Raw genomic sequence first — 16,603 nt, forward strand, 5'->3', positions numbered from 1 at the left:
AATTGGACATCGACAACGCGCTCACCAGTCAAACTTCCCCACTTGGTCCTCGTAGACGGCCGCGCTGACCGACAGGAGGGCCAAAGGCAGCCACAGCCTCCTCGCCGCCGCCGCCGCCGCCATGGCCTAGCAGCCGCCGCCTTCCCAGCATGCACCGGGCCTGGAGGAGGGGCGAAGCCATAGAGAAGACTGAAGAGCGGCGGGAAAAGCCCCCTCAGCGCAGGCGCTCGAAGCGCGCCTGATGGGCAAGAGAGTTTCTTTCCGCCGTGATTTTCGTGCCTTGTCTGTTTGTATTGTTTAGTTAGAGGGATTTTCGATTTGAAGCTGGTGCGGGGGGGGGGGGAGGAGGAGGATTTCTGTAGCGGGGAGACAGCTCGGGTTCACTCAGGCGCTTGTCTGGTCGGCTCTCCCATAATTCTTAGCGGCGGCGGAAGGGGTCCTAGCGGCTGGGTTAACGTGGTCCGACTCCCCCACCATGCCGAAATCTAAGCGGGACAAGAAGGGTGAGTGAGACGGGGCTCGGCAGGTGTTTCCCGCCCTCATTTTTCTCCTTCTCCGACCCCTCAATAATCTTGTCAAAGGCTTCCTGGGGTCCTTTCTCTGCCTCCACCTCCTTTATAGTAGATGACGGCAGAGAAAGACCCGAATGGTCCATCCAGTCTGCCCAACCTGGTTCAACTGAAGTTTTTTCTTCTTAGCTATTTCTGGGCTGGGCTTGGGTTCCAACTTCATGCTCTTTTCCATCTGGGTTTCTTTTTTTTTAAATGTATAAGTCTTCAAATTATACATTCAAGATTAAACGTCTACAGAAAGACGAGTCAAGCACCTTTCATCTCTAATAAGTCATAATCTGTCTCGGTTCTACCCTCTTTTTATTTTGTTTCAACTAATAATAACATTTTATTAGATTTTTCTAATTTTTAATATTGTAAACTATCCAGATACATGTGATGGTCGGTATATCAAGCCATAAATTAACTTGAACAAAGAAAACATAATATAAAAATTGCTGCTGTTGGGTCAGACCAGTGGTCCATCATGCCCAGCAGTCTGCTCAGGCGGTGGCCCCCAGGTCAAAGACTAGCGCCCTAACTAAGACTAGCCCTACCTGCGTACGTTCTAGTTCAGCAGGAACTTGTCTAACTTTGTCTTGAATCCCTGGAAGGTGTTTTCTCCTATGACAGACTCAGGAAGAGCGTTCCAGTTTTCCACCACTCTGGGTGAAGAAGAACTTCCTTACGTTCGTACGGAATCTATCCCCTTTTAACTTTAGGGAGTGCCCTCTCGCTCTCTCTACCTTGGAAAGGGTGAACAACCTGTCTTTATCTACTAAGTCTATTCCCTTCGTTATCTTGAATGTTTCAATCATGTCCCCTCTGTCTCCTCTTTTCAAGGGAGAAGAGGCCCAATTTCTCTAATATCTCGCTGTATGGCAACTCCTCTAGCCCCTTAACCATTTTAGGTGCTCTTCTCTGGACCCTTTCGAGTAGTACCGTGTCCTTCTTCATGTTATAGACATCAATCCTTTCAAAACAAATAAGAAATAATTAACTAACTTACATCTTCTCAAGTCCTCAAAGATCCAAAATGTGAATTAAGAGTGAGATAGAAAGAAAATACTTCTTATAAGAATCAATTAGCAGGTTAGGGCATCTAATTTTCATTAAGCACTTTCCTTCTCCAGACGAAATAGGGAGAGGCTCAAAGAAGACAAATTTCTGAGGTTTTTCTAATCACTGGGGTTTTTTAAATGGTATTAGGGAAATCTCTTTTCTTCAAAATCACTGAGCTTTGGAATAACCTTCCTGCCCTGCTGCCTAATCTGGGCTGCTTCCAATTATTCCAAAAGCATCTGAAAACTTGGCTCTTCTCAAAAATGTAAATCTCGCTACCCTCTTTATAATCACTAATTCTTATGTTTTTCCTTCCTTATATTAAAGCTCCTGTAAACCGTGCCGAGTGCTATCTTTATAGAGAGGATGCAGTGTATAAACTTAAGATTTAGGGGTCCTTTTATCAAGTGGGGTTAGCGTGTTAGACATTTCATCACACGCTAACCCCCGCGGCTGGCTAAAAAACTAATGCCTGCTCAATGCAAGCATTAGCAGCTAGCGCGGCAGGTGGTTTAACGCGCTGTATTACGCACATTAAACCCCTACTGCAGCTTGATAAAAGGACCCCTTAGTTTAGTTATTCCACTGTCTACTTTCCTGTGTCTGGTCTGCTCAGAGCCTTTGGCTAAAATTCTGTATCCCTGCTGATTTTCTTTTTTTAAATCTTTATTGATTTTTAAACTTTGATAGCGCAATACAAAATGTAAATCGGAAAAACAGCACGAAAATACACTATTAACTATACCATTATTACACTAAACAATAATTTTCTTCCCTTCTTATCCTAATATTTAAAACAATGCTACATATGATATAATTTCAATATTATAATGAAATAATTTAACTCCTCAAAATATACCCCCCACCCATCCACCCTCCCTGGATGTGCAAGGAATCTAATTAAAAAAAAAAAAAAAAGTATGTTTCCCTGCTGATTTCATACATTTCAAATTCTCGGCTGACTGACTTCCAGTCTGCTCTTGCGCTTGGCCGAACAAGAGTAACATATTGCCTGAAATTCAGCTTGTCAAGTTTCAAGTTTATTTAAAATTTGATGACTCGCTTAATCGTAATGCAAAGCGATGAACATGTCTAAAAATAGTACATCAACAAATACAAGGCTGAAGTACAAGTAACATGGACGCAACACTTAACATACACAGGGCCAAAATGTAAGAGGGAGAAGAAATACAATGTATGATAGGAAATGAGATGGGTAAAGGATTTAACAATAGGAAGGGATAATAATAATGCCACACTGGACAGCTGCAGAATATATATATTTTAGGGGTGAGTGTAAATTTTCTCTTGATTGAAACCCTTCTAACTGAAATTTTCTGATCCTTTTCCAGTGTCTTTGACTAAAACCACAAAAAAAGGCTTAGAAGTGAAACAGAATTTAATAGAAGAGGTAAGAACAAGTTTATATGTTGAAATGTTTCTAAAGCTATAAACTTTATACATGTGTTGCATTTGTGTTAATATACATAAGAATACAACATCTTATATCTGTCAGCAGCAGTACAGAAATATTTGGAAGTGTCGGTGCCTTCAAGTAAAAGAAAAAATAATTTCATTTATCCTTGCATCAGAATCTAGAGTGTGGATTTAATTATTTGCCTAGATAAATTACAATTGGGTGCATACTGTAGTTAGTCTTCTGCCTCAGAGACTTACGGGCTTTTTATATAACAGTAGTATTTTTGTATCGCTAGCTAATATGCCCCAGAAGGAGTTCAATGTGATTTACAATTTAGAAGAGCCTGGCCATGTTCAGTAATTACACTTCTCTCTCAATATTCATGGTGTTTAGGGGCCCGCGATTATTTAAAAAACCACAAATATTATTCAGGCCGGTTCTGACCCACCCCCCTGGAATTAAAGCTGTATTCTGGACCTTTCCCACCTCCCTCCTGCTTTCCCCCGGAATCCCTTAAGCCTTTGGTCTAACAGGTTTTCGGGGCAGGAGCGATCTTCTACGCTCCTGCCCCGTGCAGATCACTCATAGGAAATGGCTGCCGTGAGCGAATAACCAAATCCGTGGATTCAGGGGGAGAAGTGTACATTATTTCATTAGGGTTCATGGCACAGAGATCTTGGTTTTTATGTTCGTGTAGGCATATGGTTTGGAGAGAAGATTGGTGTTGTAATCTTGACATTAGGGGTTCTGGTATGAGCCTGTAGGAGGTTGAGTGATTTTCTCAAAATCACTGGGAGAAGCAGGATTTGAACCCTGGTTTCCCTTGTTCCCAGCCTGCTGTTCTAACCACAAGGGAAAGAGAATGGGACTTAATATACCACATATCTGTGGTTACAATCAGGTGGGTTTACATGTTATATACAGGTACTTAGTTTGTACCTGAAGTAATGGAGGGTTGCATGACTTGCCCAGAGTCACAAGGAGCTACGGTGAAAATCAAACCTGGTTCTTAGGCCACTGCACTAACCATTAGGATAATTTTCTCTTTGAAAAATAGTCATTTATTTGTAGAGACATGAAATTAAAAAAAAAAAAATCTTAGGCAACTAGAGAGACCTAAGTGTTACAGGTCACAGCAATTTACATCGGTGGTTCTCAACCCTGTCCTGGAGGACCACCAGGCCAATCTGGTTTTCAGGATAACTCTAATGAATATGCATGGAGCATATTTGCATGCCTGTCACTTCCATTATATGCATATTCATTAGTAGTTGCTATAGCTTAGGGGATTTTTCCTGACCTCTTGGCAACTGATATTCCACTTTGGTCGCGCCGATATTTGTATGTATTTTCCGAGTCTATATGAGAGTTTTCAGTTAGTCATTTTTCTAGTACACACACACTCCTCCATTTATTCTATCCCTGTAAAATATCTGAAATATGACTCTAGTTTTGGAACATAAACATAGCAGTATGCTTGTATACCGCTGCTACCTCTCAGTTTTAATTTTCTTTTGCATTCTAAGTATCGCTATTCAGCACTTTTAGTTCTTATCTCCTTATATTTGACTTAGCTTTTTCGCAGCACCATTTTTGTACTAGACAAGTTGCCAGTGGCCCTTTGGGATTTTCTTTATTCTGATTTTGGCATAAGCATATTGGCTAGTTTCAAGCTGCACCACTCCTTATGCTGTGATGTCATTAGAAGAGTTCTCTGCCTCTATACATTGGTAGGGGAACACAACCTGTTGATTTGGACTGGGTATAGCAGGAATCAGCTTAGCAGGGTTTTAAAAAGGTTTGGATAAAGTTCATAGGCCATTATTGAGATGGCTTGGGGAAATCCGCTGCTTATTCCTAGGATAAGCAGCAGAGAATCTGTTTTACTACTTGGGATCCAGCTAGCTAGGTACTTGGGACCTGGGTTGACCACTGTTGGAAACAGGATACTAGGCTTGATAGACCTTTGGTCTGTACCAGTATGGCCATTCTTATGTTCTTAAGGAAAGGAAATCATCAGATAAGACCAAATTTTACTTTGTTTGAATTTTGTTGAATAGGGCTCTGAACTAGTAATACAAAGTGACTTGTTTTTCAGGTTGAGTTTTAGGGACCGGGTTGGGTCTAGACATGTTTGTGTTCTGATTTTCTTTCTCCTTGTAGCCTTTTTATCATTTTATGAGCATAACTGTAATTAAAACCAGTATTTGGTTTGATTGTATTGTCCACCTTGATCCCCATAATAGGATTTTTTTTTTTTTTTTTTGCATAGATGTTGAGATAAAGGGCTCCTTTTACGAAGCCGCGTCATTGAGCTGGCATTAGTTCTAGCCGCGTAGCGCGGGTTTAGCGTGCTCTAAAAAGCTGCGTGCGCTAAAACCAATAACGCGGCTTCATAAAAGGAGCCCAAAGTGTAGGGGGTCATATGTGCCATAGCAGTTAATAGCATAAGATACCTGCGTTTGTTTTTATTTATTTATAGGATTTATTTACCACCTTTTTGAAGGTATTCACTCAAGGCGGTATATAGCAAGAATAAGTCAAGCATACTGTATATATGTATGATATGATGGAAGAAGGTAGGAATCTTTCCACCCCAGGCTGAACGCTGTCTTCAATTCCTTCCCTTTCAGTTGCGGAAATGTGTGGACACGTACAAATACCTGTTTGTGTTGTCCATCGAAAACATGAGGAACAACAAACTGAAAGAGATCAGGAACGCCTGGCAGCACAGCAGGTGAGGGTCATGCAATACCTACAACCACACATTAGAATAGCTGATGGGATACTGGTGGTCTTTTACTCGCAAAGCAGAAATTTGGGTGCTGTTCCCAGTGTGTGTGTGTGTCCTTGATGCCTTTTTCATTCTATATGCACAAACCCAGCTGGCGGGTATTTATATAGGCTGTTGAAATGCTGGACTATTTAAACAAGAGGATGTTATGCCAATTAATGTAATGTAATTTATTTCTTATATACCGCTACATCCGTTAGGTTCTAAGCGGTTTGTAGAAAATATACATTAAGATTATAAATGAGAAGTAAGAAGGTACTTAAAAAATTCCCTTACTGTCCCGAAGGCTCACAATCTAACTAAAGTACCTGGAAATTAATAAAGAAGAGAAAATAAAGATGGTTGAAAAAAGAAAAATTCTATGTGAACTTATAGGATGGAAATTAAACTGACAGTGAAGAACTGTATGAAAAATATATATGGAATGCAGTTAGAGAGGGTAGGTTACAATCTATTGATGGTATTTGTTTAATTGGAAGGTGTTAAGGTGGGTAATTTGGGGGAAGGTTATCTGAAGGTAGGTGAATCTTCTGGAGGTAAAAGAGGAGGGGTTAAGATATTTGGATGAATTTTTTGAAAAGCAGGGTTTTGATTTCTTTTCTGAATGTTTTGAAGTTGTCTGATATTGTCATAAGATTGGAGATGGAATGGTTGATTTTTGCTGCTTGCTTAAAGTGCTTTAAGAGCAGATTACCTATCAAGCTGGTGCTAGTTATGCTGTAATGTCCTGTAGTGTAATATAAGGACAGCACAGGCTATTAAATAAGAACATAAGAAGTGCCTCTGCTGGGTCAGACCAGAGGTCCATCGTGCCTAGCAGTCCGCTCGCGCGGCGGCCCAACAGGTCCAGGACCTGTGTAGTAGTCCTCTATCTATACCCTTCTATCCCCTTTTCCTTCAGCTTTACTACCAATCAGCCGAAGATAAGTGGAAAAGTTTTTCTTCTATCTTTTGATTTTCATTAGTAAAGCACAGCATAAAGCTCTTATTTCATTGAAGGTTTTTTGCCAAGGAGGTGACCGCTCAACCACCTTCAGTAAACCACTTCGGCGGAGGTGGGAGGACCCTTCTCTGGGGCTTTTTCCTTCATTTTCAGTTATTTAATAGCCTATGCTGTCCTTATATTACACTAAAGGACATTACAGCATCAATCACTATTGAAAGTGTTTATTTTACACAATTTGTTTTCATGACATCCGAGTCATTGGTGGCTAGTTATGCTGTGGCCAGTTTTGGTATGATCTCTCTGTCCCCTCAGTAGCAGAAAGTGTGGACTGGTAGTGTGTAGACTGAGTATGTTGAGTTTAAATGATTATCTGCAGCTTATGGTGTGTGTGTGTTGTGAATGGAGGCTGATAATTGTTTTCTTATATTAAATAAAGTGTGTTAAGCTGGAATTAGTGTAAGGCCCTAATAACAGTTATCGGGGCAGTTTCACACTTAAGGCTAGATTCTCAAAACTTACCATGCTCTTAACGATGGCCATTAAACCAGTTCCAGCCGGTTTAGTGTGCCAATATTTATCGGCCAATTATCGAAACGGCCTTTTCCAAGCATCCTAGCAGTCTCAGACACTGCCATGCAAATGTAGTACAATGAGGTCATTAATATTAAAATAGTAAAATGGACTCATCAGTATTTAAAGGAGCACCCGAGCGATTCTTTTTTTTTTTTAATTCTTTATTCATTTTTAAACTTTCATCAAGTGTACAAAAATTCATAATAAACACAATTAATCTGAGCACTTGAACATCTTATCATTATAATCTATAAATACAAATGTAACCCTCTCCCCACCCTCCCTCAAAGCCCATTATTCATTATAAAATCATAAATTTGAAACCCTCCCCCCTCTCAATACTATATGGTGTAAAATTAATAGAAAAATGGCATTTAATCATGACAAAAAGATGTTAATGGCTCCCATATTTTAATAAAATTTTTATAATTTCCATTCTGTACCGCTAATAATCTTTCCATTCTATATATGTGACAAAATGAATTCCACCAAGGCTTAAAATTAAGCCTACTATGATCTTTCCAGTTATTAGTAATAATCACTGGGTGATTCCCTAACCTCATTGTACCACATATGCAAGCAAAAGTTTCCGACAGGGTCTGAGCTGTTGTAGCCTTACTTTCCAAACAATGCCTGAGCACTGATAGGAAAGTAAGGCTTGACAGCTCAGACACCCTCCTCACCCTGCAAATTAAAAAATAAAGACCCCTGAATATTTATTTATTAACAAATTTATATACCGCATATAACTATGCAGTTTCCATATCACATACATAAAATCTTGTTTCCCTGTGATTACCACATATAACATAGACATGTTTAAACAACAATATGAAGGACTGCAGGAGGGATGCCCACTCACTCCCACTACCAGGGTCCCCCGACACCCCTGGCAGAAGGAATGCCCCTCCTAAGGGAGGGTCCTTAGGCGTCTGAGCCAATCAGAGCCTTAGGCACGTTCCTGGTACATCCCAGAATGCATTGGGAAATTATGGCCTGCCATTTTGTAGGCATCCCTCCTGCCAGCCGGGGAGGGGGCAGGGGACCACTGGCGCAGGAGGGAATGGGCATCCTTCCTACCGGAAGGGTCGGGGAACTCCGGCGACAGGAGGGAGTAGGCATCCCTCCTGGGAGTGTTGGATTGTGGGTGGGGAGGCAGCAAAGGACCCCAGTGGTAGGAGGAGGAGGAAGTGACCATCCCTTCTGTCGATCTTGTACAGGGTGTTGGGGGGTCCAAGCATCGGCGGATGAGGGGGTATCAGAAGGAGGGGGGACTCTTCTTTCTGCTGCTCTCTCTAGCAGTTAATCATCTGTGCTGACAGGAGTTGGGAAGACCTGCAGCTCAGTTGATTGGGCAGGGAGAGCAGCTTTGATGGGAGGGAGGAGCTGTACTTAGCGATGTGCTCTTCTGAGCAAGCACCAGGCACAGTTTCTCCTGCTCTTTACCAGCAATTCTCCGCACAAACAGCACTCATATAATTTGCATTCTGCTATTCTGAGAGTTGCCAGTAAAATAAGTTGCTCCCACTACATCGACTCACTGGATTTTATCAGTGAGTTTTGAGAATCCGGCTCTTTCTGTGTGCTAATTCCTGGAGTAACTGCATAATGGGGAATGGGTGTGTTTCTGTTTGGATAGATGCTGGGGAAATTCTCACTAGTTCTAATGCAGAGGCCATGCAGTTACTAGGTGGTAACTTGGGGCATTTCACATTGTAATTGCAAAACTGTATTGCTCTATAGTAAAAAGCACCCTTAGGAATCAGTAAGGGGCATTTTCGAAATGATCTCTAAATCCAAGTTTGTTTTGCGGCAGTTGTACAAATCCAGTAGCAAACGTGACCATTTTCAAAACTGCAAAACTTCTATCTTGGGTTTTTTTTTTTCAAAAACATGCTCTCTGCATCTTTCTATAAACCATTTTCAAAAACAAATGCATCCGAGAGAACAAACCATTGGGATGTGGGAGGGGCCACAGACATCCTAGCAGAGCAGTGGGGCACCCTAGGGGACAATGTTGTGAACGTCACATAAACAGTCCCAGGTACATGTCTCATATGGTGAGCCTTCCAAAACCTAGTGGACCCCAATAGCTAGGGTTACCAGATTTTACTTTAGTAAAATCTGGACCCGAGACCACCCTTCCCCCCCCCCCCCCCCCCCCCCCCCGCTCGCCCAGTTCCACCCATCCCCACCCTCCCAGCTGCTTGCTCTCATCGGGAAGGAGTGATGGCGCAGATGCTCTCCTGCCTGATGCAACTTCAAGGAAGCTTTTGAAAATCTGGACAAAGTGCCAAGTTTTGAAAAGCCGTCCGAACCCTCGGACATGTCTGGGGAAATCTGGATGTCTAGTAGCCCTTATGCCTGCATATGTGGGATTTAGGTGGAGTTTGGAAGGCTCACATGTTCCACCATAAGAGTAGTGGTTAGAATGGAATATGGGCCTGAGGAAAGGCATAACTGTACTTTAGAGGGAGAACCAAGTAAAGACCATAAAGCTCGCATTAAAAAAAGCCAAATTGAAACTTTACACGAGTTTATTGAGCAGCTGAAGATCTTTGTTCAGTTCATAATTGCTAAAGTTTTAACCTTTTCAGTACAGGCAAATGTCTCTTGATATTTTTAGCATAGTTCAGGTATCTGAAGGATGCTGTTCAACAAGTTAAAACCTATTCTATTCTCTTTCCCTGCAATTTAAGAATTTTCTTTGGCAAAAACAAAGTAATGATGGTGGCATTGGGGAAAAGTTCTACTGATGAATACAAGGACAATTTGCACAAGGTAAGTGTCCTTTCCTGTGTTTTATGCATTGAAGAATGCTGGTGTAGGACTGAGGTTGACATAGATACTAAAGAACGGGACCTGGTTTGGCCATTGTTGGAAACCAGATTCTGGGCTTGATGGACCTTTGGTCTGTCCAGTATGGCAATTCTTATGTTTCCTAGTGTTGTTCTAAGATTTTAGTAAAATCTCGGGCAAGTGCTCTTATTATCTTTCTGTTGGGGGGGGGAAGTTTGTAAGGGTGGGGGTAAGGTATATTGAAAAAGGTGAAGTTCTAGTTTGTTTCTCTCTTGTGTGTGTACGATGCAGATGTCTTGCATTCCGTTGTATGTTGTATTTGCCTACCACTGTTGTAGCGAATGCATTACTTCACCAATAAAATGTTCCTAACGAAAATATTTTCATCCCAGTTCACTTGTGAGATCTTGGTATCACCACTGCATCTCCCAGTAAAGGTATGAATATGACTTTATATCCCATTAAATCCTCCCTTTTACCTCTTTTAGCTGAGCAAGTGTTTGAGAGGAGAAGTTGGATTACTTTTCACAAATCGCACAAAGGAAGAAGTGAACGAGTAAGTATGGACTTGATACGAGCTGAATGAGAGAGCAAGCTGTCAAAATACCAGAAACCGACTTTGTTCACGCAATAAGTGCACCATCGTGTGAACAGAGAAACTTTTTTATTGGAGACAAAGTCAGGGTGGAGAAAAACTACCTCATGCTAAAAGCACTATGGGGTCCTTTTACTACCCATAGAATATAATTGGCGCATTAGCTTTTAACACGCTATAAGTCAGTTAACGCGCCTTAGTAAAAGGACCCCTATATATATGTTCTCGGAGATAAATAAGATAGTTAGATAAGGGTCTTGTTGTATTAGGTACTTTTTCTCTAATTTTTTGATTTATGTATAAATTTTTTCCAAATTTATTTTTATGATGTCTTGACTCTCTTGAAGTGGGCTAATTGGATATAAATTTATTTCTAGAATGTTCCATACTTCAATAATAAAAAATTAAAAAAAGCATTGCAGTCACCAGTCAGAAAACAACCATTAAAAAACTTGAAAATTTTAACTTTTCAGATAAATATTTTCATAGAATTATTCAGAGTATATTCATATTATAAAAACATAAGACTGTTTTGGGATTTTTAATTATTTGTTTTTGCTTTTTGTTTCTGTTTTCCTGTAATTCTAGGGAGGTAGCGGAAGGGTCTCTTTCTTTTTCAGTGGGCTGTAAGAGTCAAAGCCTACTGTGATGTTTCTGCTTTGTATTTGGTGGGATGGGGGGGATTCACATTGGGAATGTGTGAATTGTATATTGGTTCCTATTTTATGTATTTCTTCTTCTTGGTGTTACTTGTTGGTTTTTTTTTTTCTTAAAAACATGAGAAATTTTGTCTAATAAGCACTCTCCCAAGGGTCTGCAATTTAATAATTCAATATACAGTGGTACCTTGGTTTATGAGCATAATTCGTTCCAGAAGCATGCTCGTAAACCAAAATATTCGTATATCAAAGTGAGTTTCCCCTTAGGAACTATGGGAAACTCGCTTGATATGTTCCCACCCACTCCCCGAGGCCAGCAGCCCTGCTCTAAACCGCCCCCCCTCCCCTCCCCCCATGATGTGAAATCGCCCAGACCTACCCGAGCATGCTTCTTACTTCCATCTGGGCACCAGCATGTCCTGTGCCCGAAGATCTGCCTCCTCTTCTTTGCTGATATTGAGTGATTTTTCTGAATGAAAGAGACCTAACCTCTGTCTGCTTGGGGGCTGCATGAGGACCAATCCAGCAGATTTTTTTTTTTTTTTTAATCATCCCTGTAGCATCTTCTGGGGGGGGGGGGGGGGTTTGGTTTGTTTGTTTTTTTGTTGTCATATTATACACCAATTTATTTTCTGTTTGCCTGTTGCAGCTGGTTTGCTCAGTTTAAAGAAACAGACTATGCACGGGCTGGAAACAAAGCAACATTCACAGTGACTCTGGATGCAGGGCCATTGGAACAGTTCCCACACTCCATGGAGCCCCAGTTACGACAGCTGGGACTGCCAACATCGCTGAAGAAAGGTGAGGGAAGCCCACAGGGGGAAGATGTTACACTGAACTGTCCTTCAATGACAGTAAAATTACCTGCATATAATGTGTACAGTATAGAAATGACTGGTAGTAGTATTAGGACTCCCATAAGAATAGCCCTATTGGGTCAGAACAATGGTCCATTAAGCCCAGTAGCCCGTTCTCACGGTGGCCAATCCAGGTCCCTAGTACCTGGCAAAAACCCAAAGAGTAGCAACATTCCATGCGGAATATTTCCTCCTATTGGTTTTAAAAGTATTTCTCTTTACCTTCTGAGTAACCCCTAGTATTTGTAATTTTTGACAGAGTGAAAAATCGATCCACTTGTACCCATTCTACTCCCATAAGTCTGAACACCTTTAAAACTGTACTGTTTTGTGTTTGTGTGGGGGGAAGTTGGGGGTGACATGGATTCATAGAATGGGTGGCGGGGAGCTGCAAGAGTCGAAGCTCCCTACTTTCTAAACATTGTAATATACATTGAAGGCTTTATCATTGCTGGAATTTTGAACATTTTTCTGGCTGTGCTTTAGTCATTTATAAATCAATAAAGAGTTGAGTTCATAATACAGTTGTGTTTTAACCAGAGCAGGCAAAATCTTTAGCTCTGCCGTGGCAGGGAGGAGGTTAATAAGGCAATCCCTTCTGATGTAATCTTTCCAGGTTTCCTGCACATATTTCTCACCAGGACCTGGTGCCTGCATAAGAATTATGAGGCAATGCTAAAAAGGTTGTCAAACCCCCCACCTAACTTACCCCCCTCCCCTTTTTATAAAACAACAAAAATGTTTTTAGCGCCAGCTGATGCTCTAATGCCCTGATGCTCAGTTATGAGCGTCAAAAGCCGCACAGCATTCAGCACACTGGCCTGTGCTAAAAACCACTTTCACAGTTTTGTAAAAGGGGGGCTCTAATTGAGCACTAATTGGCTGCGCCAATTAAAATGCCATTATAAAATAAATGGAGGCACATAGGGGCATCTGCAAATCGACTGCCGTTATCCTGCCTATGAAGGTGCCGTTCTCTTAAAAGGATGGTGCAGGACACGTAGGCATTTAAAACCCTGGCCTACATGTCCGACGCCCAACTTTTCACTTAGCCACAATTCTACAAACATCGCCGTTGCGTGATTAACACGCAGTCGGTGGCCATTTTTAAGGCGCCTACCGATTCCTCCACCGTTTGTAGAATCTGGCCCTATAAGTTCTACACATTTGAGCAAGGACTAATTGGTGATTTTTAACATGCTTGAGGGTTAAACTGGTGAATACAGGGGCCTTCTTTCTAGGGAAAGTATTCTAGCTCTTGCTTTCTTGTCTTTTTTCAGGAATTGTAACACTACTTTCAGATTTTGACGTATGTAAAGAGGGGAATGTGCTCACCCCCGAGCAAGCACGTATTTTGGTAAGTCACACAGGACACATAGGGTATTATTACCTAATAGCCTAGGTAAACATTATGGAGATGGCTATAAAGCTATAGCAGGTATCTCAAAGTCCCTCCTTGAGGGCCGCAATCCAGTCGGGTTTTCAGGATTTCCCCAATGAATATGCATGAGATCTATGTGCATGCACTGCTTTCAATGCATATTCATTGAGGAAATCCTGAAAACCCGACTGGATTGCAGCCCTCAAGAAGGGACTTTGAGACCCCTGAGTTACAGGGTATAAATCAGGCTTTCACTCCGTTTCCTGCATTGAAATTTTAATTATGAGCTGGAATGTAATGTTTGCCTCTATTGCGACCCACCTTGTAACCTGATAGGTGGCGGGTCTGGGAGAAGGCTGAAGGAATAAGCACAGGATGCTGTACAATATGTGTACTTCCTGCCTCTGGTGGTAGGAAAAAGTAGTATTTGTGGAGGAGTAGCCTAATGGTTAATGCAGCAGCTTGAGAACCATGTTTGATTCCCGCTGTAGCTCCTTCTGACTCTGGGTAAATCATTTACCATATATACTCTAATATAAACCGAGGTAACCTTCCCCCCCCCCCCTAAAAAGGAAGAAAAAAAAAGTTGACTAATATAAACCAGGGAGTTAATAGTCAAGTACCCTGCCCTACACACAGCCCCACTCCCTCCCCTGCCAGACTCTGCTCAGTCCCCCCCTCCCTTCTGCTGTAAGACCTGGTGGGCCTGAACAGGAGGGATTCCTCTCACCTCCTATCCTGGTTGACTCAAAAAAACCTTTTACCCACCATCCCGCCTCCCCTGCATATCTTTAAAAATCCCCAGTGGGACAGAAGGGATCCCTCCTGTCCTGGCCGACTACGTCTTCCTTTACCTCCCTCCCCCGCGTACCTTTTATAATCCCTGATCGTCCAGCAGTGAACTGGAGCAGGAGCGGCCTTCCAGTGCTCCTGCCGCGAGTTCTTGCAGGCAGTATATCAAGTACTATTCCCTTTCCCTAGCACATGACGGAGAGCAGTAGGATACATTATGCAACACTGGCAAAGTGCTTGGTATGGTGATATTTTATAATGCAATATATCAAATCTTTCACTTTCTCCACTTAAATTGAAAAGCTAATTAGTAGCAACACATGCTAAAAAGTTTTAATAGGGATGTTTTTTTCCTTGTAGAAATTGTTTGGCTTTGAGATGGCAGAATTTACTGTTACTCTAAAGTCCATGTGGAACTCGGAAACGACAGAATTTAACCAGCTGGTGGCAGAAAGAAAAGATGAGTTGCAGGAAGATGAGGAGGAGGAAGATTAGCACAAACTTTATCAAAAGCGACTTGGACTGGATAGGATGTGCACCAGCAGCATACTCCTTTTTCAATCTCTTCTGAACTGGGAGGTAGTGTCGAACTGTTCAGAGTATTTTTTTAAATTCTATTTCAATCCAGCTGTGATGCCTTCCCCAGTAGAAGCTGGCGGCAGCTCTGGTCAAGATTAACTATTTATTTTAGAAAAGCCTTCACACTGTATTAGGTTGGTTCCGTTAGATGACAAGGTTGTGCAGGAGAGCATGGGATTGTGTGTGCTGGATATCATTCTGCCTCCTATTGGCAATGAAGCCCAGTGTTTCATTTAAGGCTTGTAAGTGGTAAAAGTTTTGCACTCTTCCCATAAACTGTAGCCTTGTTCCAATTTTTTGGCTTTGCCCTGAAGTTTCTGCCATAATTGCTGGCTGTCTCTACAACATCTACGAGTGAGCTTTGGTGGCTCCTGTTTATAAGCTACTCGTGAACCATGAGCTTAAAATCTTATACAGTATGAGGGTAGCTCTAGGCTGTGCCTAAGAGGAAAAAAAATACTCTAGGGAACAGTAACTGCTGCCACTGTTTGTAACTGATATTTTTTGTACGTTGGGGATGAGAGAGGATGAGCGTGGCAATTTTTTTGCTGCTGTTGTGGGTTCATGAACATTCATTTACCAAACAATGGTTTCCTTCTCCCAAGCACTGCAATACAGCCCTAGCAATAGCAATGTGGGGGATTTGTGAATGGTAGCAGTGGAAGGCACCACAGATAAGTGAAAGTTTCACTTTTTGGACTTGTATTGAATCATTTAAGCTGGCTATTAGATTTGTTACTTTCTGTGAAATTGCCTCCTGCCAAGTGTGAATTTCTCACAGCCTTTTTTGACTACCTGCTTGGGTTACATCAGTATGCCTTTTTTTTTTTTCTGACCAATGACAGTGGGTTTACTTTGCCACAGCTTTATGCTGTTTGTATGTCCCCTGTACTAGTTTGAGGTCTTTTTCTCCACTTAAGTTTGTGTAGGTGTCTCACCAGCCTCTTCCCTGACTCGAAGAGAGTTGCCTTTTGAACGTTTTGGAGTATTATCCAACTCTTTCCTGCGATTGCAAGTTAGCTTCTAGCTGTCACTATTCAGGAAGAACCAGAAACATTTTTCCCAGGTCTTGGAATGCTGCCTTTGCAGCATCCCCAGTGCAGAAATCCAGACCCAGGTTTTCTACCTCAGTGTGACTCTCCTGTCCCAAAACTGGTCTTCCTCTTTTTAATTAAAAAAAATATGTTGTTTGAGTAGTTGAGCTATTAAAGCTTGCACTGAGAACAGAAAGCACGGTTAGCTGAGCCAAGCCTTATGAAGTCCAGTACTTCCAATCACAGAGCTGACTAGTGTCTGCAGGAGCCCAGGCTAGGTCAGGATGGATATAATGGCAACTAGCTTCATGCTTATAGGCCCCTGTTCCTGTATGAAAAGCATCTGATTCTTCATGTGCCCCAACTTGTGAGTTCCTTATATATGGCATTATAGTAATCCATTTTTTTTTTTATAAAGTCTGCCACCTTGTCTCCCCAGGCAGTAATCTCTCTCCTCAATTTTACCTTCTGCAAGTGAGTTGTAGTGTCCTTTTTCATCTGCTCTACATTAGATTCTTAGTTTTGGCAAAAAGAAGACCCAAGTTTCCACAGTAAATGAAC

At 41.7% G+C, this 16,603-nt stretch overlaps 2 protein-coding genes across 4 annotated transcripts in view; one reads left to right on the forward strand and one right to left on the reverse strand.

Moving 5' to 3' along the window:
* The window catches only part of EMC1 (ER membrane protein complex subunit 1), a 38,277-nt gene extending 38,124 nt beyond the window's left edge, over positions 1 to 153 (reverse strand). Inside the window, exon 1 of the mRNA XM_033922515.1 lies at positions 26 to 153. Coding sequence (XP_033778406.1) covers positions 26 to 123 — 98 coding nt within the window. The 5' untranslated portion in view covers positions 124 to 153. The remainder of the gene's footprint in view (positions 1 to 25) is intronic.
* MRTO4 (MRT4 homolog, ribosome maturation factor) lies at positions 112 to 16,563 on the forward strand. 3 transcript variants are annotated; one of them, XM_033922523.1, is made up of 8 exons: positions 112 to 245; positions 2,966 to 3,024; positions 5,667 to 5,770; positions 10,046 to 10,127; positions 10,634 to 10,701; positions 12,049 to 12,200; positions 13,537 to 13,613; positions 14,790 to 16,563. In XM_033922523.1, exons 1-8 carry the CDS (start codon positions 242 to 244, stop codon positions 14,922 to 14,924), a joined length of 681 nt encoding a protein of 226 aa, XP_033778414.1. In that variant the 5' UTR covers positions 112 to 241; the 3' UTR covers positions 14,925 to 16,563. The 3 variants fall into 3 exon arrangements, with proteins under 3 accessions (XP_033778414.1, XP_033778413.1, XP_033778411.1); XM_033922522.1 differs by having other exon boundaries at positions 132 to 266; XM_033922520.1 differs by lacking the exon at positions 112 to 245 and adding an exon at positions 476 to 503.
* Positions 16,564 to 16,603: the final 40 nt, after the last annotated feature.

This window comes from Geotrypetes seraphini, chromosome 15 (assembly GCF_902459505.1).
Source record: "Geotrypetes seraphini chromosome 15, aGeoSer1.1, whole genome shotgun sequence".
NCBI lineage: Eukaryota > Metazoa > Chordata > Amphibia > Gymnophiona > Dermophiidae > Geotrypetes > Geotrypetes seraphini.

What these genes read in the sequence shown, in the direction of transcription:
- MRTO4 (XM_033922520.1), top strand. Translation starts at nt 476, where the DNA reads ATGCCGAAATCTAAGCGGGACAAGAAGG. An exon ending in ATCTAAGCGGGACAAGAAGG is followed by an intron (nt 504 to 2,965) that starts GTGAGTGAGACG and finishes ATCCTTTTCCAG; the next exon opens with TGTCTTTGACTAAAACCACA. An exon ending in AACAGAATTTAATAGAAGAG is followed by an intron (nt 3,025 to 5,666) that starts GTAAGAACAAGT and finishes CTTCCCTTTCAG; the next exon opens with TTGCGGAAATGTGTGGACAC.